At 46.5% G+C, this 18,888-nt stretch overlaps 1 protein-coding gene across 1 annotated transcript in view; it reads right to left on the bottom strand.

The window, feature by feature from the left end:
* Positions 1-222: 222 nt before the first annotated feature.
* Positions 223-18,888, bottom strand: part of CCN4 (cellular communication network factor 4) — a 36,289-nt gene continuing 17,623 nt past the window's right edge. The window contains exons 2-5 of the mRNA XM_028736117.2: positions 11,735-12,029; positions 4,408-4,665; positions 2,130-2,323; positions 223-545 (exon numbers count right to left, since the gene is read on the bottom strand). Coding sequence (XP_028591950.2) covers positions 246-545; positions 2,130-2,323; positions 4,408-4,665; positions 11,735-12,029 — 1,047 coding nt within the window. The 3' untranslated portion in view covers positions 223-245. The remainder of the gene's footprint in view (positions 546-2,129; positions 2,324-4,407; positions 4,666-11,734; positions 12,030-18,888) is intronic.

Raw genomic sequence — 18,888 nt, forward strand, 5'->3', positions numbered from 1 at the left:
ATTTAAAATGACAGGATGAATCAACGCAGACTTAGCCCAGGATGAGTAAAAGAAAAAGAAAAAGGATTTAAATCAACAAATGGTTTTGCTTTCACATACAGCAGACGGAAGATTCTCTTTTATTTTAGACCCTCTGTAAAATCAGAGCAATAAAATGTAGGAGTCCCCTCTCGCGAGCCTCCCTCCCTCCCTCCCTCCCTCCCTCCCTCCCTCCCTCCCCGCGCATGCCATCATACCCAGCCAACTTAATTAGCAACTTCGGAGTAATCGTGGTAATGAGCTAAGTCAGCGAAAATGTCGTTGGGGCTCTTGCAGCTCAGGTTGCAAAAGCAGGCGTTGATCCACATGACTTTCTTGGAGAACCCGGTCCCATCCGGGCACTCGAAGCTCACGTCGATGGTCTTCGACTTGTACGGAGTACAGCAGCGATTGTCCACACAGACGCCGCAGTATTTCGGCCGGTAAGCTGCCTTGCTCACGCATCCAGACAGAGTATAGTTCATCAGCTCCTGCCTCCTGTACACAGCTAAGCATTTCTTTCCAGGCTAGAAACAACATGAGAGAGAGATGATAGCAATCAACTTGACCGATTAAACATTTTTATTTATGCTTCCAGTAATAATAATACTCATAATAATTTATTAGTTCTACCCCACCCATCTGGCTGGGTTTCCCCAGCCACTCTGGGTGGCTTTCAACAGAACATTAAAAACAGAACAAAACTTTGAAAACAGAATAAAACTTCTCCAAGAATTACGAGGAGGTTGGAAAGTGCTAGAAACTCTCAGCTCTCTTCATCGCTGACCATTGGCCATGCTGGCTGGGACTTATGGGAGCTAAAGTCCAACAACATCTAGAGGTTTACAGGTAGACTATCCCTGGGTTATGCAGTCTTCCTTCCCAGTTGCAAAACCCCTTGATTAAAACCACAAGTCCCAGAATCCTCTGTGCCCCCATGTCAGGGACCGTGCTGAGGAGGGCTGCACTGAGGAGGACTGGTGGGAGCCTCCCCCTCCTCCTGCTCCTGCTCCGGATCCTGAATCTTCCCACAGTATAGATTTAGAATAGCGGTTTGCAGAGGGACATAGTTCAGAAGGCAGAAGCTGGGAAGTACTGGATGGGGAACAGCTAGGAGGAGAAGCACTGGGAGAGAGAGAGTTAACAGACTCACTGTCGCTGAAAAGCATTCATCTGCTCAGCCCAAGGTCAAGAAGAGCAGATAAGGTGGCAGCACAGAAAGCACAGTGGTTGTGAGATCAGGTTACAAGACGCAGTAGTGACGTGGGTGACTAGGGAGGAAGTGGGTGGAACCCTTAATTAGGAGCACCGTCATTCCTAGCAATGGATTCTTCATTCTCTCTCTGTGATCATCAAAGTTTCTAACTGGTAAGAGACTCCTTTCTCTTTGTTCTGCTTATCTACTTCCAAGGGGGCGGGGAGGAAGCTGATTTCCTGAAGCCTGATACCCCATCATGTTGTCCATCTCTTTGGACAGGACAGAGCTGCAATTGGATAGCCTAAGTAAGTAAGAGACGCGGGTGGCGCTGTGGGTTAAACCACAGAGCCTAGGACTTGCCGATCAGAAGGTCGGCGGAATCCCCGCGACGGGGTGAGCTCCCATTGTTCTGTCCCAGCTCCTGCCAACCTAGAAGTTTGAAAGCACGTCAAAGTGCAAGTAGATAAATAGGTACCGCTTCGGCGGGAAGGTAAACGGCGTTTCTGTGCGCTGTTCTGGTTCGCCAGAAGCGGCTTAGCCATGCTGGCCACATGACCCAGAAGCTGTACACCAGCTCCCTTGGCCAATAAAGCGAGTTGAGCACCACAACCCCAGAGTCAGCCACGACTGGACCTAATGGTCAGGGGTCCCTTTAGCTTTAAGTAAATAAGTAAGTGACCACTCAGGTCTCAAACACCCGGGAAGGGAATGCGGAAAAACACTAGAAGCCAAGGACTTAGAAATGGCATCATCTGGAGATGCCATAAAAAGTGAATGGCTGTTCCGGAGAAATTGTGGGAGCTTCTTGTGGATGGATGGGGAAACAAGAGCAATCCTACAAGCAGTACCTTAATGTGCTTAATGTGGTGAAGCAAGAGCAACAAGGAGGATTTCTGCCTGTATCATCCCATACCTTAATGTGCTTGGCGATGTCCTCTTCGCATGGGCGCATGTTACAGAGCCGGCTCTCTTTTGTCAGACGGCACTGGTCATTCTCGTTCGAGATTCTTTGGGACGTGCCCATCCCACAGGTCTTCGAGCAGGGACTCCAGGAAGAGGTGTGGAGGATGCAGTTTTTCTGCCACGACTCAATTTCCCCTTCGTAAACTGTAAAAGAAGAGGAACATGTGGCATTAGGTGAGCTTATGCACCAGCCTCAGGAATGGCCCAGAGTTCCCTGTGAAGAGGAATTGGCTGTTAAACCACTCTAATTGAAAAAAACACATAAATGTAATAGGCCGTATAGTAACAACTGCAAAGCTATTTACTAGAAACTATTTCTCAAAAGGGGTCGCGGGTCAGAAGGTCAGCGGTTCGAATCCCCGCAACGGGGTGAGTTCCGTTGCTCAGTCCCTGCTCCTGCCAACCTAACAGTTCGAAAGCATGTCAAAGTACAAGTAGATAAATAGGTACTGCTCCGGCGGGAAGGTAAACACCGTTTCCATGCACTGCTCTGGTTCGCTGTACGCCGGCTCCCTTGGCCAATAAAGCGAGATGAGCGCCGCAACCCCAGAGTCGGTCACGACTGGACCTAACGGTCAGGGGTCCCTTTAGCTTTACCTTTGCTTCTCAAAAATTAGATACATCTTCTTATAATGTCAAAATCAAGATCGTGACATAATATATTAGAATGTAGCTTTCCAGTTGACCACCAAGTCCAGTATGTACAAAATACAAGTCCTATATTGTCAGTGCCGTAGTACATTCTTTTCTAATTTCTTCATCTTCTCTTGTATTTTTCTGTCTGTCGTATTACTTAGAAGAGTGGCATGAAATAATCTTCTAAGTGTCTAATGAAGAGGATTGGGTTGGCAGACAAAAGAACCTGGCACTAATGGATGCTGGCACAGGCAGACGAGACAAGGATTCCTGGATATTCCCCTGTTTCGCCCGAAAGGGCTTCATCAGCTGTGCATAGTTCTAAATCATATTAACATAGATGCTTTGTAATATAAATAGCTACACAAATTCCAAAGTAACATAGGTAAAAGTAAAGGGACCCCTGACCATTAGGTCCAGTCATGACCGACTCTGGGGTTGCGGCGCTCATCTCACTTTATTGGCCGAGGGAGCCGGCGTACAGCTTCTTGGTCATGTGGCCAGCATGACTAAGCTGCTTCTGGCGAACCAGAGCAGCACACAGAAACGCCGTTTATCTTCCTGCTGGAGCGGTACCCATTTATCTACTTGCACCTTGACGTGCTTTCGAACTGCTAGGTGGGCAGGAGCAGGGACCGAGCAATGGGAGCTCACCCCGTCGCGGGGATTCGAACCGCCGACCTTCTGATCGGCAAGTCCTAGGCTCTGTGGTTTAACCCACAGCACCACCCACGTCCCCTAAAGTAACATACAAAGATATAAAAACATACATACCGGTACTATGTATATATAGGTATTCTGGTGGTTTTGGGTTTTTCTTTTTTCTTTCTGTTAAACCACTCTGGCAATTGTGGCTCTGTGAGGGGACCCGGGGTCTCCTAACAGCTCACAGCACCCTTAAAGAACTACAGTTCCTAGGATTCTTTGGGGGGGGGTAGCCATGTCTGCTTAAAGTGGTATGATGCTTGTTTAAATGTACAGTGGATGCTCGGGTTGTGAATATGATCCATGTGGGATGCACGTTCGCAACCCCCAGCTTTTGCAACCCGCATCTGCGCATGCATGGGTTGCGATTCGGCGCTTCTGCGCATGCGCAAAGCATGATTTAGCACTTCTGCGCATGCACGACCACCGAAACCTGGAAGCAATCTGTTCCAGTAGGTTTTGGTGGTCCGTAACCCAAAAAAAACGCAACCTGAAGTGTCTGTAACCCGAGGTATGACTGTATAGTGCAAATGTGGCATTAAATGTGAGCTAGATGAATCAGTGGTCTGCCCTTGTATAATACAGCTTTTCTACCTTTTTCCCTGCTGGAGGAAAACCACCTTGGAAGGGCAAATGTTGAGCTGGAAAAGGGCCAGCAGGTAAAAAAATTAAGCACCTCTTCTCAATTCCCTCCAAGCCCAGCCCTCAAGTGTCTGTTGGTTTTGATTTGTTGTGTTTTCGTTGCAGAGAAAGGGTGGAACAAGCTATACCTGGAACTCCATGCTGCAGGGAGTTTGCCCCTAAAAGCTGTGGGGAGCTTCTTTCGAAGTCTTAGAAAGTTGCCCCTCCTCACGTGCTCCACACACAAACACACACACCGCCAATACCTGCAGAGGAGATGTGCCGTGGGGAGGTCTTTCTGATTTTCTTGGAGTCGTCGCAGACCCACTGTTCGCAGCATTGCCCCTTCAGCTTAATCAGTTTGGGGTTGGGGCACCAAACGAGGGGTGGCTTGGAGTCTCTGCAGGTGGGGAAGCAGCCCACCGCTCCTCCGATACAGGTGCAATTGTACTTGCAATTGGGCTGGAAGGACTGTCCGTTCTTGTACCTCACCCCATCGAGGATGCAGTCGAGGCCGACAATTTCTACAAAAGGAAGAGGGGAAATGCAGAGAGAGAGAGAGAGAGAGAGAGAGAGAGAGAGTTTCAAAAGCCCAGGCTCACATGACATCTGATATCACAGCAGCAATCAGGTTTTGAATACACAGATTTTCCTTCCTTCCTTCCTTCCTTCCTTCCTTCCTTCCTTCCTTCCTTCCTTCCTTCCTTCCTTCCTTCCTTCCTTCCTTCCTTCCTTCCTTCCTTCCTTCCTTCCTTCCTTCCTTCCTTCCTTCCTTCCTTCTTTCTTTCTTTCTTTCTTTCTTTCTTTCTTTCTTTCTTTCTTTCTTTCTTTCTTTCTTCCAACACAGCACCAGGCAAGGGCAGGTTATCTATTTACTTATAAGGGACGCGGGTGGTGCTGTGGTCTAAACCACAGAGCCTAGGACTTGCCAATTAAAAGGTCAGCGGTTCGAATCCCCGCGACAGGGTGAGCTCCCATTGCTCGGTCCCTGCTCCTGCCAACCTAGCAGTTAGAAAGCACATCAAAGTGCAAGTAGATAAATGGGTACCACTCCGGCGGGAAGGTAAACGCCGTTTCTGTGCGCTGCTCTGGTTCGCCAGAAGCGGCTTAGTCATGCTGGCCACATGACCCGGAAGCTGTACACCGGCTCCCACGGCCAGTAAAGTGAGATGAGCGCCACAACCCCAGAGTTGGCTGCGACTGGACCTAATGGTCAGGGGTCCCTTTACCTTTACCTTTACTTTTGTAAACTGCCCACTCCCTAAATTATCAAGGCATTGTACAATAAATTAAAACACTGCAATGTAAAATTGTAAAAATGCAGAAATAACATAAATTAGTCAAATTTTATGTTGTGAAGCACCCTGAGACCTACAGGTATAGGGCCTAACAACAACAACAACAACAACACAGTCAAACCTTGGTTGTCGAACGTAATCCGTTCGGCTTCCGAAACATTCGACAACTGAGTCGCGGCTTCCGATTGGCTGAAGGAGCTTCCTGCACTCAAGTGGAAGTTGCATCAGACTTTCAGCTTCCGAAAAATATTCAAAAACCAGAACACTTGCAGTGTGGAGGGGGGGGGAGTATTTGATCCTAATGTTTGCCCTCTGATGAAGAAATGACCAGTCCATAATTTTAATGGTAGGTTTCTTGTAGCTGTGAGAGACAGAATAACAACAGGAATAACAACAGAATAACAACTGGTCATTTCTTCGTTAGAGGGCAAACAGGCAAATTTAGCAGGGGATCAAATACTTTTACCCCTCACTGTACTTCCAGGTTTTTGATATTCGGGAGCCAAAAAGTATGATAACAGAAGCGTTCAGGAACCGAGGTTTGACTGTAATAATAATAATAATAATAATAATAATAATAATAATAATAGCCAGTTTAATTTTCTAATTAAAATTCCTGCTCCATGGTTGCAGTCATGGGATTATTGTCTATCACATGACGGTGTATGTTTTGACTCCACAGAGTGGGAAGTGATAGAGACAGGATGTTTGTGTTACTGTGTTCCGTGAAGTGGGACGATTGTCCTTTGCTTTTCTCTTTGCTGTCTGATGCTAGAGAGAGAGGGAGCCATGTTGCAGTGCTCCGTGTGCGTTTATATGTAAATAAAGTAAATTAGCCAAAATGCTGAGTTGCTGAGGTCTGTCACACAAGCTGCAAAGACTCTGCGGATCCCTAAGTGTGCTGGTGTCGGTTGGCATCGGTTGCTATGATGTTCCGGCTGAAGAAAGCTTTTGAAGCTCCCAAACAATCGACCAGGAGGGAGGGAACATGCCAGTTGGGCATGTGTCTCTACCAGGGTCCTACTCGAGTGTAGGCTGAGCTCCTGACATGTAAGTACCCATCTGATTTACACAGATTTCTTTCTTCCCTGGAGAAAAGGAACTTCTTTACATAAGAACTGCCAGATTAAACCAAAACCTTCCTTCCTTCCTCAACAGCCAACCAGATGCCTATGGGAAGCCCAACAGGCAGAGCACGAGGGCAGTAGTTCATAGAATCATAGAGTTGGAATAGACCACAAGGGCCATCAAGTCCAACCCCCTGCCAAGCAGGAAACACCATCAGAGCACTCCTGACATATGGTTGTCAAGCCTCTGCTTAAAGACCTCCAAAGAAGGAGACTCCACCACACTCCTTGGCAGCAAATTCCACTGTCGAACAGCTCTTACTGTCAGGAAGTTCTTCCTAATGTTTAGGTGGAATCTTCTTTCTTGTAGTTTGGATCCATTGCTCCGTGTCCGCTTCTCTGGAGCAGCAGAAAACAACCTTTCTCCCTCCTCTATGTGACATCCTTTTATATATTTGAACATGGCTATCATATCACCCCTTAACCTCCTCTTCTCCAGGCTAAACATGCCCAGCTCCCTTAGCCATTCCTCATAAGGCATCGTTTCCAGGCCTTTGACCATTTTGGTTGCCCTCCTCTGGACACGTTCCAGTTTGTCAGTGTCCTCCTTGAACTGTGGTGCCCAGAACTGGACACAGTACTCCAGGTGAGGTCTGACCAGAGCAGAATACAGTGGCACTATTACTTCCCTTGATCTAGATGCTATATTCCTATTGATGCAGCCCAGAATTGCATTGGCTTTTTTAGCTGCCGCGTCACACTGTTGGCTCATGTCAAGTTTGTGGTCAACCAAGACTCCTAGATCCTTTTCACATGTACTGCTCTCAAGCCAGGTGTCACCCATCTTGTATTTGTGCCTCTCATTTTTTAATTGTTTTTTTGTTCTTTCTCTCTGTTGTTTCCCAGTTTGAAACTGGTATCCAGAGACATGCTACCCCTGATCATGTAAGGAGAATCTAATCATTGTGACTAGGAGCCAACGGCATTATCCTCTAGGAATGTTAAAGCCAGCGCCATTGGCACCTATAATAATAATAATAATAATAATAATAATAATACATTATTTATACCCCACCGCTTGAGGTGGCTCCCAACAGAGTTAAAAACACAACAGAACATCAAACATTAAAAACTTCCCTAGACAGGGCTGCCTTCAGATGTCTTCTAAAAGTCAGATAGTTGTTAATTTCCTTGACATCTGGTGGGAGGGTGTTCCACAGGGTGGGCACCCCTACCAAGAAGGCCCTCTGCCTGGTTCCCTGTAATCTCACTTCCTGCAGTGGAGGAATCACCAGAAGGCCCTCAGAGCTGGACCTCAGTGTCTGGGCTGAATGATGCTACAATGGTACATCTCCCACCTTTCAGTTTCATAGTTGGACCCCAGCTTCCAATATTATGAGGAAGGGAGAAATCCATATTCATGTGCTGTGCATATTTTTTATATTAAAAAAAAAAACCTTTAACTTGTCCCCTGTTAGTACTTGCCTGGTGAGATTCATGTGCTTTTACATGCAGTACCACACAGTACAACTTGGCTTAGTTACAGTGGTGAAAATTCCTAAATTATTGGTAAAGGAACACAATAATGGCTTGTAAAGGCCATGCGGTCTGAGCCTTGGAGCAACCAGCCCAGACCTCTTTACATGCAGGAATTCACACGGTAGACCGAAGGAACAATATATTGGCTTCCTTTCTCCCAAGGTGAGGGGAAGTGATCTAGCTAAGCCTGGCAGGACAGCTTACTCTATGGCATTAACCCCTTCATGAATTAATTAGACTTAAGCATGTTGGTTATCCCACACTTTTTAGCAACTCATTCGGAGCGAATGGCAATCTACTGGAAACCCAAATTTCCCTTTGTTCTGATTTGGCATTAAAGAGTGGGTTTTCCTGGGGTAAGCGGCGGGGGATGGGGAACCTCCAAAAAATGCTCAGATGCAGAGCTTTAAAAGTGAGGACTGTTATGTACTGAAGTTCTCACCCTGGGCCAGCAGGGGGATACTGTAGATAGTTCAGGTCCACATATGCAAATAAGGGATCGAAAGTGACGTTCAGTGATTGGATAGTTACAGAAAATGGTTACTGTTGCGTTCTAGTGGAGCTCTATATAAGCAGGCTGGCTGAACCCTTCAGTTCAGTTCTGTTCTGGCCTGTGAATAAACAAGAGCTGTTTGAAGAATCACTGTGTCGTCTGATATGTTCACCTACAACTTAAGAAGGACTATGCCTATAAAGTGTGGGGCAAAAGGTGGCTGTGGGTGAGCCCTTATACTGAGCCAAAGAATTGATCCCTCTAGCTCAGTGTGGTCTACACTGAAGGACAGTGGTTCTCTCCAGGGTTCCAGAAAGGCGACATTTCCAATCCTACTGGAGAGGCCAGAGATCGATTGAAGCAGGGACATTTCATAAGCGAACGAGATGTTCCAAAGGTGAACTACAGCCCTTTTTAAGGTAATGTGAAATCCAGGGTGCAGGTTACGGCTTGTGCCACTGCAGCCTTTCAAGATCAACCCCTTTTGTCTCGAGTTCACAGGTGTTTGTACAAATGCTTACAGTAGTTTGTTTTGCTTTATTTCTCTCCCACAGAAACACGCACAGCTCCTGCAGTTTTAATAGAATATCCTGTTTCAACTGCAGACAAAAAACGGGACTGAGCCATTGAGTCTCTGTTTCCCCACTTTTACAACAATGATCCTGCCCATTTGGGAGTGTGGGTGTGTGAGGGAGGTGCTGTGCTTGTACGATTTTGTTTTAAATAGAGGGGGAAATTCCCAAACTTGAGATCGAGTTGTAAGCAGATCTGCATGTTTTTCCCCCCTCCTGGGTTTGCCAATGTTTTGCACGGCTTCAAAGCCAAACCAGGTTTTCAATACCCCGGCGATCCTATTTCGACACTTGGAGTGTTTACTGTGTAACCTCAAACCTTACAAATTGGTTGGGAACTTGAATTTTCTGGAACAGCGTACAATAAATATTTTGGTCTGAATTTAACCGAGAGCTGGACCACCCAAAGCAGCAAAGAAATGATGCTAAGAAGAAAAAGAAGAAGCGTGAAAAGATGAAAATACAGAAGAGCAATGGTTGTACAAATTGATAGAGCTCACAGAATTAGCAAACATGACAGCCAAAATAAGGAACCGGGACGAGAGGAAGACAAGGGAGTGGGGAGTGGGAATACCCTATAGAATATCTAAAAAGAAATGACATTACAGTAAACCTGCAAGTAGGGGTAAGAAAGGACGGGAATTTTAAAAGGGTGGAGAAATTAATGGAGATGCAGCAAATTAAGGCTTTCTTAGAATGCCACTGAAGGTCAGGTTGGGAAATCTGCGCAGAAACAATGTCAGATGAAATATGTATGGTGTAAAATGAAAATTAGAAAATGCATAAAACAGTGGTATTCAGCCAGTTTGCCGTGACACCCTGGGGTGCCTTGAATGATAGGGGTATTGTGGGCAACACTGGCCTCTGTCTCTCCTTCCTTCTTCTGATAGCCTCTCACGTCTCTGCCTCCCAAAAGCTTGCCCAGCTGTTTGTTGCAGCAGCCCTGGCTGAAAGCTCCCCATGCAAATGGTGCCTCTGGGGCTGGCCCAGGGGGTGCTTCCCAGGGCCCTGTGGGGCAGTGTGAGGAGGCACCTCTCTTTGGTGTGGGGTGGGCAGCTGAGAGACAAGGGTCGGCAGCTACAGCTGCCTAGAAGACACCCGCCTAGGACTTTTTCTTGATTTTATTGTTCTATCTTTCTGCAAACAGGGACGCGGGTGGCACTGTGGGTTAAACCACAGAGCCTCGGACTTGCCAATCAGAAGGTTGGCGGTTCGAATCCCCGCGACGGGGTGAGCTCCCATTGCTTGGTCCCTGCTCCTGCCAACCTAGCAGTTTGAAAGCATGTCAAAGTGCAAGTAGATAAATAGGTACTGCTCCAGCGGGAAGGTAAACAGCGTTTCCGTGCACTGCTCTGGTTCGCCAGAAGCGGCTTAGTCATGCTGGCCACATGACCCGGAAGCTGTACGCCGGCTCCCTCGGCCAATAAAGCGAGATGAGGGCCGCAACCCCAGAGTTGGCCACGACTGGACCTAATGGTCAGGGGCTCCTTTACCTTTACCATTAGAAGACTCCCAAGGATAGGGGGCTGAGGGAACACTCCACAAGGGAGGGTGTTCAAAAAAGGATGAGAGGCTACTGGCTTTGCAGGCAAGAGATGACATAACTGGGTTCCTGGGCCCCACAGGGGTGCTGCAGGAAGAATGTAGTTGGTGAAGGGAGTTGTGGACTCAAAAAGGTTGAAAACCTCTGGCATAAAGAAAAAGAACAACCTCACCAGATGTTGCTAGAGTGGAACAAGGCAAATCCAGAAGCAAAGGATCACAAAGTGGTGGCCCAGCTAACTGAACCCTGACAATGCTTCACAACGTCATTGCTGTGGTTATTATTATTTTATTTAATGCATTTGCAGTGGCACCTTGGTTTTCAAACGCAATCCGTTCCGGAAGACCAAGTTCTGAAACATTTGCAAACTGAAAACTCAATAGCCAACAGCTAGGCCTCAGGATCCTGCACTCAGCAGTAGTCGCGTAGCATGTTCGACTTCTGAGGCGTGTTTGAAAACCGAAGCATTTACTTCCGGGTTTATGGCGTTCGAAAACCGAAATGTTCATCAACGGAGACGTTCAAAAACCGAGGTATACTAATACTACTACTATTAATAATAATAATAATAATAATTTATTTATACCCCTCCCATCTGGCTGGGTTTCCCTGGCTACTCTGGGCAGCTTTCAACACAATATTAAAATACAGTAATGCATCAAACATTAAAAGCTTCCCTAAACAGGGCTGGTGGGAGGGCGTTCCACAGGCGGGTGCCACCACCGAGAAGGCCCTCTGCCTGGTTCCCTGTAACTTGGCTTCTCACAGTGAGGGAACTGCCAGAAGGCCCTCTGCGCTGGACCTCAGTGTCCGGGTAGAATGATGGGGGTGGAGACGCTCCTTCAGGTATACTGGACCGAGGCCGTTTAGGGCTTTAAAGGTCAGCACCAACACTTTGAATTGTGCTCAGAAACGTACTGGGAGCCAATCTAGGTCTTGACCGGTAGCCAAGACCGGTACCACTGAATATCCTGCCTTTCTCAGTCTACTTTAAGAGAAGAAACAACCTGGGACATGTTCAGACCGACAGGAAGCACCATGACCCGTATCTCTGGCAAAAAGAAAGAGGTACATCACTTACGTGAACACACTCCTATTTCGTACCTAGGTCTGTCTCTGCTGTAGTCACAGTACAGCCCCCTGTGGACGTCGCAAGTGTCCGCCTCTGTGCAGTTCTCCCCCAACTGCTTGGCACATGTCTTGCAGCACTCACAGCCGTCGGTCATCAGGCTGACGCCCGCCGGGCAGACGGGCGGCGTCTCCGGACATTCGCACGGCCACTTACAGTACTGCGTCCGCACGTAAGCCTCTGTCGCGGTGGAGGTGGCAGGGGGTGACATGGTAGTCGTGGTCGTGGTGATGTTCTGGGCAAAGACCTGGGTAAGAAAGGAAGGAAAAGCTCAGCAGGGAAACTCAGGAATCCAGTGACAGCTCACTGATGTCTCCTGCTTCACAGATCTACCTGGTACTGGTACTGGTACTGAATGGTATGGACCATTGGCCTATCTTGCTCTGTATTGGCCAAACTGACTGACAGCAGCTCTCCACGGTTTCGGGCAGGAGTCTCTCTCAGCCATACCTGGTGATGCCAGGACTTGAACTCGGGACCTTCTGCTTGCATTGCAGATGATCTGCCACTGAGCTATGGTTCTTCTCTGCCATGTCTTTTCCCCACTGCCCATGACAGCCATTTTGTGTTGGCACCCATGGCACTATTATCAAGGTATTTCAACAAGGGCAGGGAAGGGGAATATTGCAGATACAGTCGTACCTTGGATCCCGAATGCCTTGGTACTCAGACATTTTGGCTCCCAAACGCCGCAAACCTGGAAGTGTGTGTTCCGGTGTGTGAATGTTCTTTGGAACCCGAACGTCCGGCGGGGCTTCCACGGCTTCTGATTGGCTGCAGGAGCTTCCTGCAGCCAATCAGAAGCTGCACTTTGGTTTCTGAATGCTTTGGAAGTTGGACAAACTTCTGGAACAGATTCCATTCGACTTCCAAAGGACAACTGTATTAATATTGCACAGCTTGAAGTAGCTGAAACGGCTAAAAACTAGCTCTTATTGCCTTAAATACTGACTCTTTATATGCCTAAAAACTGACTCTTATTGGAATAAAAATTATCCAGACCCATAATTCAAAAGTTTCACTCGCACAACTTTATTCAAAGCAGATACAAAATCAAATAATGATGCATCCAAATAGTTGCATACAGTCATGTTTGTCCAGGCATAGGCTCAACTTCTTAGAAATATTAGATTACTCCCAACAGACCTAGAATCAGAGGTCTGTCTCTCTCCACACAGACTCCATTAGCCTGTTTTCTCTTCAGGAGAGAGACCTCATAAGCACATCCTCTGTTCTCTGCGACTCCCAGCGAAGGACTCAAGGACCAATTCCCCAAGATGGCAATTTGCAACTGAACACCTCTCTCACAAGACCTAAGGTTAAACACCACATGAGAGCTAACAGAGAACACCAACAGTTTATTATCAACCCATCTAGGTGCTTAGAGAGCCCTTCTTCGCTTTAGGATATATATACCCCAATGAAATTTTCCAGTTAAACTTTCAACAATACACATTCAAACACAGAGAGAGTTATTTCCATTTCAAGGTCAACTAAACAATTACGCTTAACAGGAAAGCACTGCTTCTATCCAATATTATGATGCTGAGCAGGACAGATCAATAGCCTGACCCAGTTTAAGGATGCTTCCTATGTTCCAGCCTGAAATTTGGTAGTATTCATCAATTCGGTAGCAACATCAGGATGCAATGCATTGCAATTCATACTTTTGTTGGTTTTCCATGATGGCCTGGAAATTTCATCACTTCGAGATGGGGAAGGGGTGCAATGCCACAATTGTTTGCCGTTGGGTAGATTGCACTGAGCACATGTTCCCCAGGTCATTGGGCGGTTCCAGAGGGATCAGTCCAAGGCCTGACCTATTTCCTCTGCTTATTCCTGTGAGAAGATTACGCCTGACCTGTGAGTTTGGACGGCTCCCAAGAGGAATAGCTTCTTGCACCTGTCAGGGATCGCAGTGCCTTTCTGCTGAACAATTACCCCAGGAGTGAGTTCTTAGGAGACAGAACTGGAATGGACGTCATCGTAGGAATAGAATATAGCCTGGCATTCTCGCAGGCAATTTTCAATCCCTTCCCCCTATTCATTGGTCTGTCTTGCATGCTAGCTATGGGTTTTGTTCACTGTCCTGGGATCTAAAGTTACTAAAGTGTTCTGCTTTTGCTTTTTCACCCTTAAAAGGTCCGTCCTTTAGTGCCAAAATTAAAGCTTCAATTGCAAAGTTAATTATGTCATTTTCATAGGGACTAGAAAGGACATTTCATTCCCATTGCTTAAGAGACAGGAGTTCCCAGAACCACAGCAATGGAATTTGTTGGTTCCCTTTGTTGATAGCATTTAGTTAATAGTTTTCAGGTTCTCTTGAAGCTTTTCATCCAGTCTTCTGAAGACCATAAGTGAATCCAAGGTCACGTAAAACATGCAATTCATTTTGAGCCCCATTGATCACTGAATAATACTTTCAAATAATAGTTCTCCGCTTTTTCTTACTTAAACAAAAGCAAAGTATTCTATCCTTCCTCCAAGGAGCTCATGTGATGTAAGAATGTAACAGGTTATATCCACTTACAACAACCCTGCATGGTAATAATTTACAAATTATTTATAATTCACAAATAATTTATAATTTACTCAGTGTTAAACCACAGAGCATAGGACTTGCCGATCAGAAGCCCCGTGACGGGGTGAGCTCCCGTTGCTCGGTCCCTGCTCCTGCCAACCTAGCAGTTCGGAAGCACGTCAAAGTGCAAGTAGATAAACAGGTACCGCTCCAGCGGGAAGGTAAACGGTGTTTCCGTGCGCTGCTCTGGTTTTCCAGAAGCAGCTTAGTCATGCCGGCCACATGACCCGGAAGCTGTCTGAGGACAAACGCCAGCTCCCTTGGTCAGTAAAGCGAGATGAGCACGCAACCCCAGAGTCGGCCACGACTGGACCTAATGGTCAGGGGTTCCTTTACCTTTAAGTATATAGAGGGACCTTAATTAAGAAGAAGCGTGCAACAGAATCATTCCTCAACCACCCCATACGCAGACAAGTAACACTGGGGATGTTGATATCTAGCTATGAGGAAGCTGTGTGTAGATCTTAATTAATAATAACAACCAGCATCCGATCTTGTTCAAGGTATTTTGCTGCCCGAGGTCAGAGGCAGCCCAAGATATTTTGCTGTCTGATGCAAAGGACAAGATGGCAGCCTCTAATTCCTCATAGAAAACCCAACTGGGTTGACAAGGATTCATCCTCCACAAAATCTGAGAATATTAGACTGTGATAGGGGTTGCAGGGCAGGTGAGTTTAGGGGAATAGTAGGGGGAAGCGCCCTATCTCTCAGTATCTGCCAATGGTGGTGGCTGCCCCAACCTGCCTAATGGTAGAGCTGGCAGTGCTTGAGATAACAGAAAAGATGGCGCCCTCCCCAATTCCCTCAACCGTTCCTCATCAGGCTTGGTTTCCAGACCCTTGATAATCTTGCTTGCCTTCTTCTGCGCACGTTCCAGCTTGTCAATATCCTTCTTAAATTGTGGCACCCAGAGCTGGACACAGTATTCCAGGTGTGGTTTAACCAAAGCATGAATAGAGCAGTACTATTACTTCCTTTGATGTGAACATTATATTTCAGTTGATTAGAAGGAAAGCACAGTTGCCATCTTTTAAAACTGACTCCCTTTTTCTGCCACTAGAAAGGAAGCTACATTTAGCAAATGACCCATTTTTGTTGCAAAGGGACAAAGCAAAGGGAAAACTTATTTTGTTGTTCACTATTGTGCAACGCATTGGAATGGGCCAGTTGAAAATAATTGGCAATGATTACCCAGTAGTAAATAGTAGTATGACAAAGAGATGCTTGCTGCAGGCTCTGTTGCCTTTTCTTGCGGCTCCACCTAGTGGTGCAAATATTTTCTGAGCCTGCAATTGCAAGTTTCACTAGTGGTGATGTGTGCAACCCTCCTTTCAGCAATCAAAATTATAATAGAAAAATATGACCACCACCCAACAGCAGCAGCTGCAACCCAAAACAAAACAAAAAAACAAAAAGCATGAACCAGCCAAGCTAAAATCAGAATTACAAAATGTTATACTTCTGGAGGAATAAGACACTGTTCAATGTATCAGGGATGGGGAACCAACAGGTCTCCTGATCTTGTATTCCCAGCTCCCATCACCTTTGCTATAGGCTTGCTCACACATTACACTGAACACAGGAACAAGCTGTCTGGATAAATGCACATGTGTTTGTAACATGGAGCGGACGCTTGTTGATTTGTACAACTCTGTACAATATCAAATGCCTGAGAAACAAGTCTAGATCCAGTCCAGAGACCAACTGGTATAAAAGCAGTGCTTTTTTGCAGCCAGAACTCAGTTTCAGCACCTCTCAGGTGGGTGCCATTGCCATTATAAGAGAATAAGGGAGGCGTTCGTGGTGAGTTCCGGCACCTCTTTTTCTAGAAAAAAATTGCACTGGATAAAAGAAGGCTTGCAGGGAGAGAAAGGTCTTCAACAGGCACCGAAAAGGCAATAGGTAAAGGTAAAGGGACCCCTGACAGTTAGGTCTAGTCACGGACGACTATGGGGTTGCAGCGCTCATCTCGCTCTATAGGCCCCTATGTACAGCTCATGTGGCCAGCATGACTAAGCCGCTTCTGGCGAACCAGAGCAGCGCATGGAAACACTGTTTACCTTCCCACCGGAGTGGTACCTATTTATCTACTTGCACTGGTGTGCTTTTGAACTGCTAGGTTGTCAGGAGCTGGGACCGAGTAACGGGAGCTCACCCCATCGTGGGGATTCGAACCGCCAACCTTCTGATTGGCAAGCCCTAGGCTCTGTGGTTAAGACCACAGCACCACCCACATCCTGAAAAGGCAAGAGACTTCGTCATATGTAGTGGCAAGGAGTTCCAAAGTATAGTTGTCACCTAGTGGCTTCCCAGATCCAGCCACCATTGCTGGTTAAACATAAAGCTGGAGAGATGTTCTGGCAGGAGGGCCCAACTGGATGTCAACATCAGCGCTAAGGAGCTGTGCCAGCTGCTTGCTGCCTGAAGGTGGCAGATGCTGGCACCAGCGTGGGATATTTAAAGCCCAGTCAAATCAACAATTCATGTTTTGCTAGATAGGCACGCGATAGGAGCCAAATCTCACAGAGTTTTCCTGTAAATTTCTAGAGAGAACTCTGTGAGAGACACTCCCACTGTGCCCTGACAAGGGTGGGCATAGCTTTTCTCCTATCTTCCTGGGCATGTTCTCTTCCTCTTTCAATCTCTTTCCGCTCTGCCAGCAAGTCTATCTTAAGTTAGACTTTAACGTGTACACTGGTACCTCAGGTTAAGAACTTAATTCGTTCCGAGGTCTGTTCTTAACCTGAAACTGTTCTTCACCTGAGATACCACTTTAGCTAATGGGGCCTTCTGCTGGAGCACGATTTCTGTTCTCATCCTGAAGCAAAGTTCTTAGCCCGAGGTACTATTTCTGGGTTAGCGGAGTCTGTAACCTGAAGCATCTGTAACCAGAGGTACCATTGTATTTGGAATTGATTTACCATTTTAAGCCTATCTGAACGAAGCTGCTGTATCTGTTACTCTTCAGAAAGCATTCTGAGTGAGTAAATGTTATTTCCCCTTTTTACAAGACTGTCTGTGCGATGATTGTTTTAAGGGGGAGAAGAGGGGGAAACACCGGAAGGATCCAGTCTGCCTCAAAGCATCCTGGGACTCAGCTACATTAGTAAAGAAACAACAATTTGAAGGCGCTATAAACATGCAACACCAGATGGCGCCAGAGAGCAGAAAAATTTTATACACCTTTTCCCATAGGGGTTTTTGTTATTATTGTTATAACAATCTAATGTCTGACTTATGTATAGAGTCCCCCCCCCCCCCCCGTGTGTAGATCCATCCCTGGATTACTTAAACCAAACGGCTAAAACTATCCTATCTAAGCTTCCCTTTCAAGCTGCAAAGGGATGTATCCTGCTGAACTCACAAACGTGGGGAAGAAAGGATAGTACCTAATAAATATATCATCTCCTAGCATCTATTCACATCCCAACAGTCAGCCTAGTTGGTCCAGATGCATAATCTGGAGGACTGGAGGATCCTCAGGAGCAATTTTTGGGACTGCCCAGTGAGGCTGTAAGGAGGACAAGTGAAATGAGAGAGAGAGAGAGAGAGAGAGCTTTTTTATTTTTTTTTTTAAAAAGCTACATTTGTTGATGCAATATATTTTTTGTTGTTGTTGTTTAGTCGTTTAGTCGTGTCCGACTCTTCGTGACCCCATGGACCAGAGCACGCCAGGCACCTCTGTCCTCCACTACCTCCCGCAGTTTGGTCAAACTCATGCTGGTAACCTCGAAAACACTATCCAACCATCTCGTCCTCTGTCGCCCCCTTCTCCTTGTGCCCTCTATCTTTCCCAGCATCAGTGTCTTCTCCAGGGAGTCTTCTCTTCTCATGAGGTGGCCAAAGTACTGGAGCCTCAGCTTCATGATCTGTCCTTCCAGTGAGCACTCAGGGCTGATTTCCTTAAGAATGGATGCTTTTGATCTTCTTGCAGTCCATGGGACTCTCAAGAGTCTTCTCCAGCACCATAATTCAAAAGCATCAATTCTTCGGCGATCAGCCTTCTTTATGGTCCAGCTCTCACTTCCATACATCACTACTGGGAAAACCATGGCTTTAACTATATGGACCTTTGTTGGGAAGGTGACGTCTCTACTTCTCAAGATGCTGTCTAGGCCTGTCATTGCCCTTCTTGGGAGAAGGGCAATGACAGGCCTAGAGAACTTCTTGGGAGAAGTTCCAGAAAGACATCTACTTCTGCTTCATTGACTATGCAAAAGCCTTTGACTATGTCGACCACAGCAAACTATGGCAAGTTCTTAAAGAAATGGGAGTGCCTGATCACCTCATCTGTCTCCTGAGAAATCTCTATGTGGGACAAGAAGCTACAGTTAGAACTGGATATGGAACAACTGATTGGTTCAAAATTGGGAAAGGAGTACAACAAGGCTGTATTTTGTCTCCCTGTTTATTTAATTTATATGCAGAATACATCATGCGAAAGGCTGGGCTGGATGAATCCCAAGCTGGAATTAAGATTGCCGGAAGAAATATCAACAACCTCAGATATGCAGATGACACAACC

The sequence above is a fragment of the Podarcis muralis genome, chromosome 8 (assembly GCF_964188315.1).
Source record: "Podarcis muralis chromosome 8, rPodMur119.hap1.1, whole genome shotgun sequence".
In the NCBI taxonomy this organism is placed as follows: Eukaryota; Metazoa; Chordata; class Lepidosauria; order Squamata; family Lacertidae; genus Podarcis; species Podarcis muralis.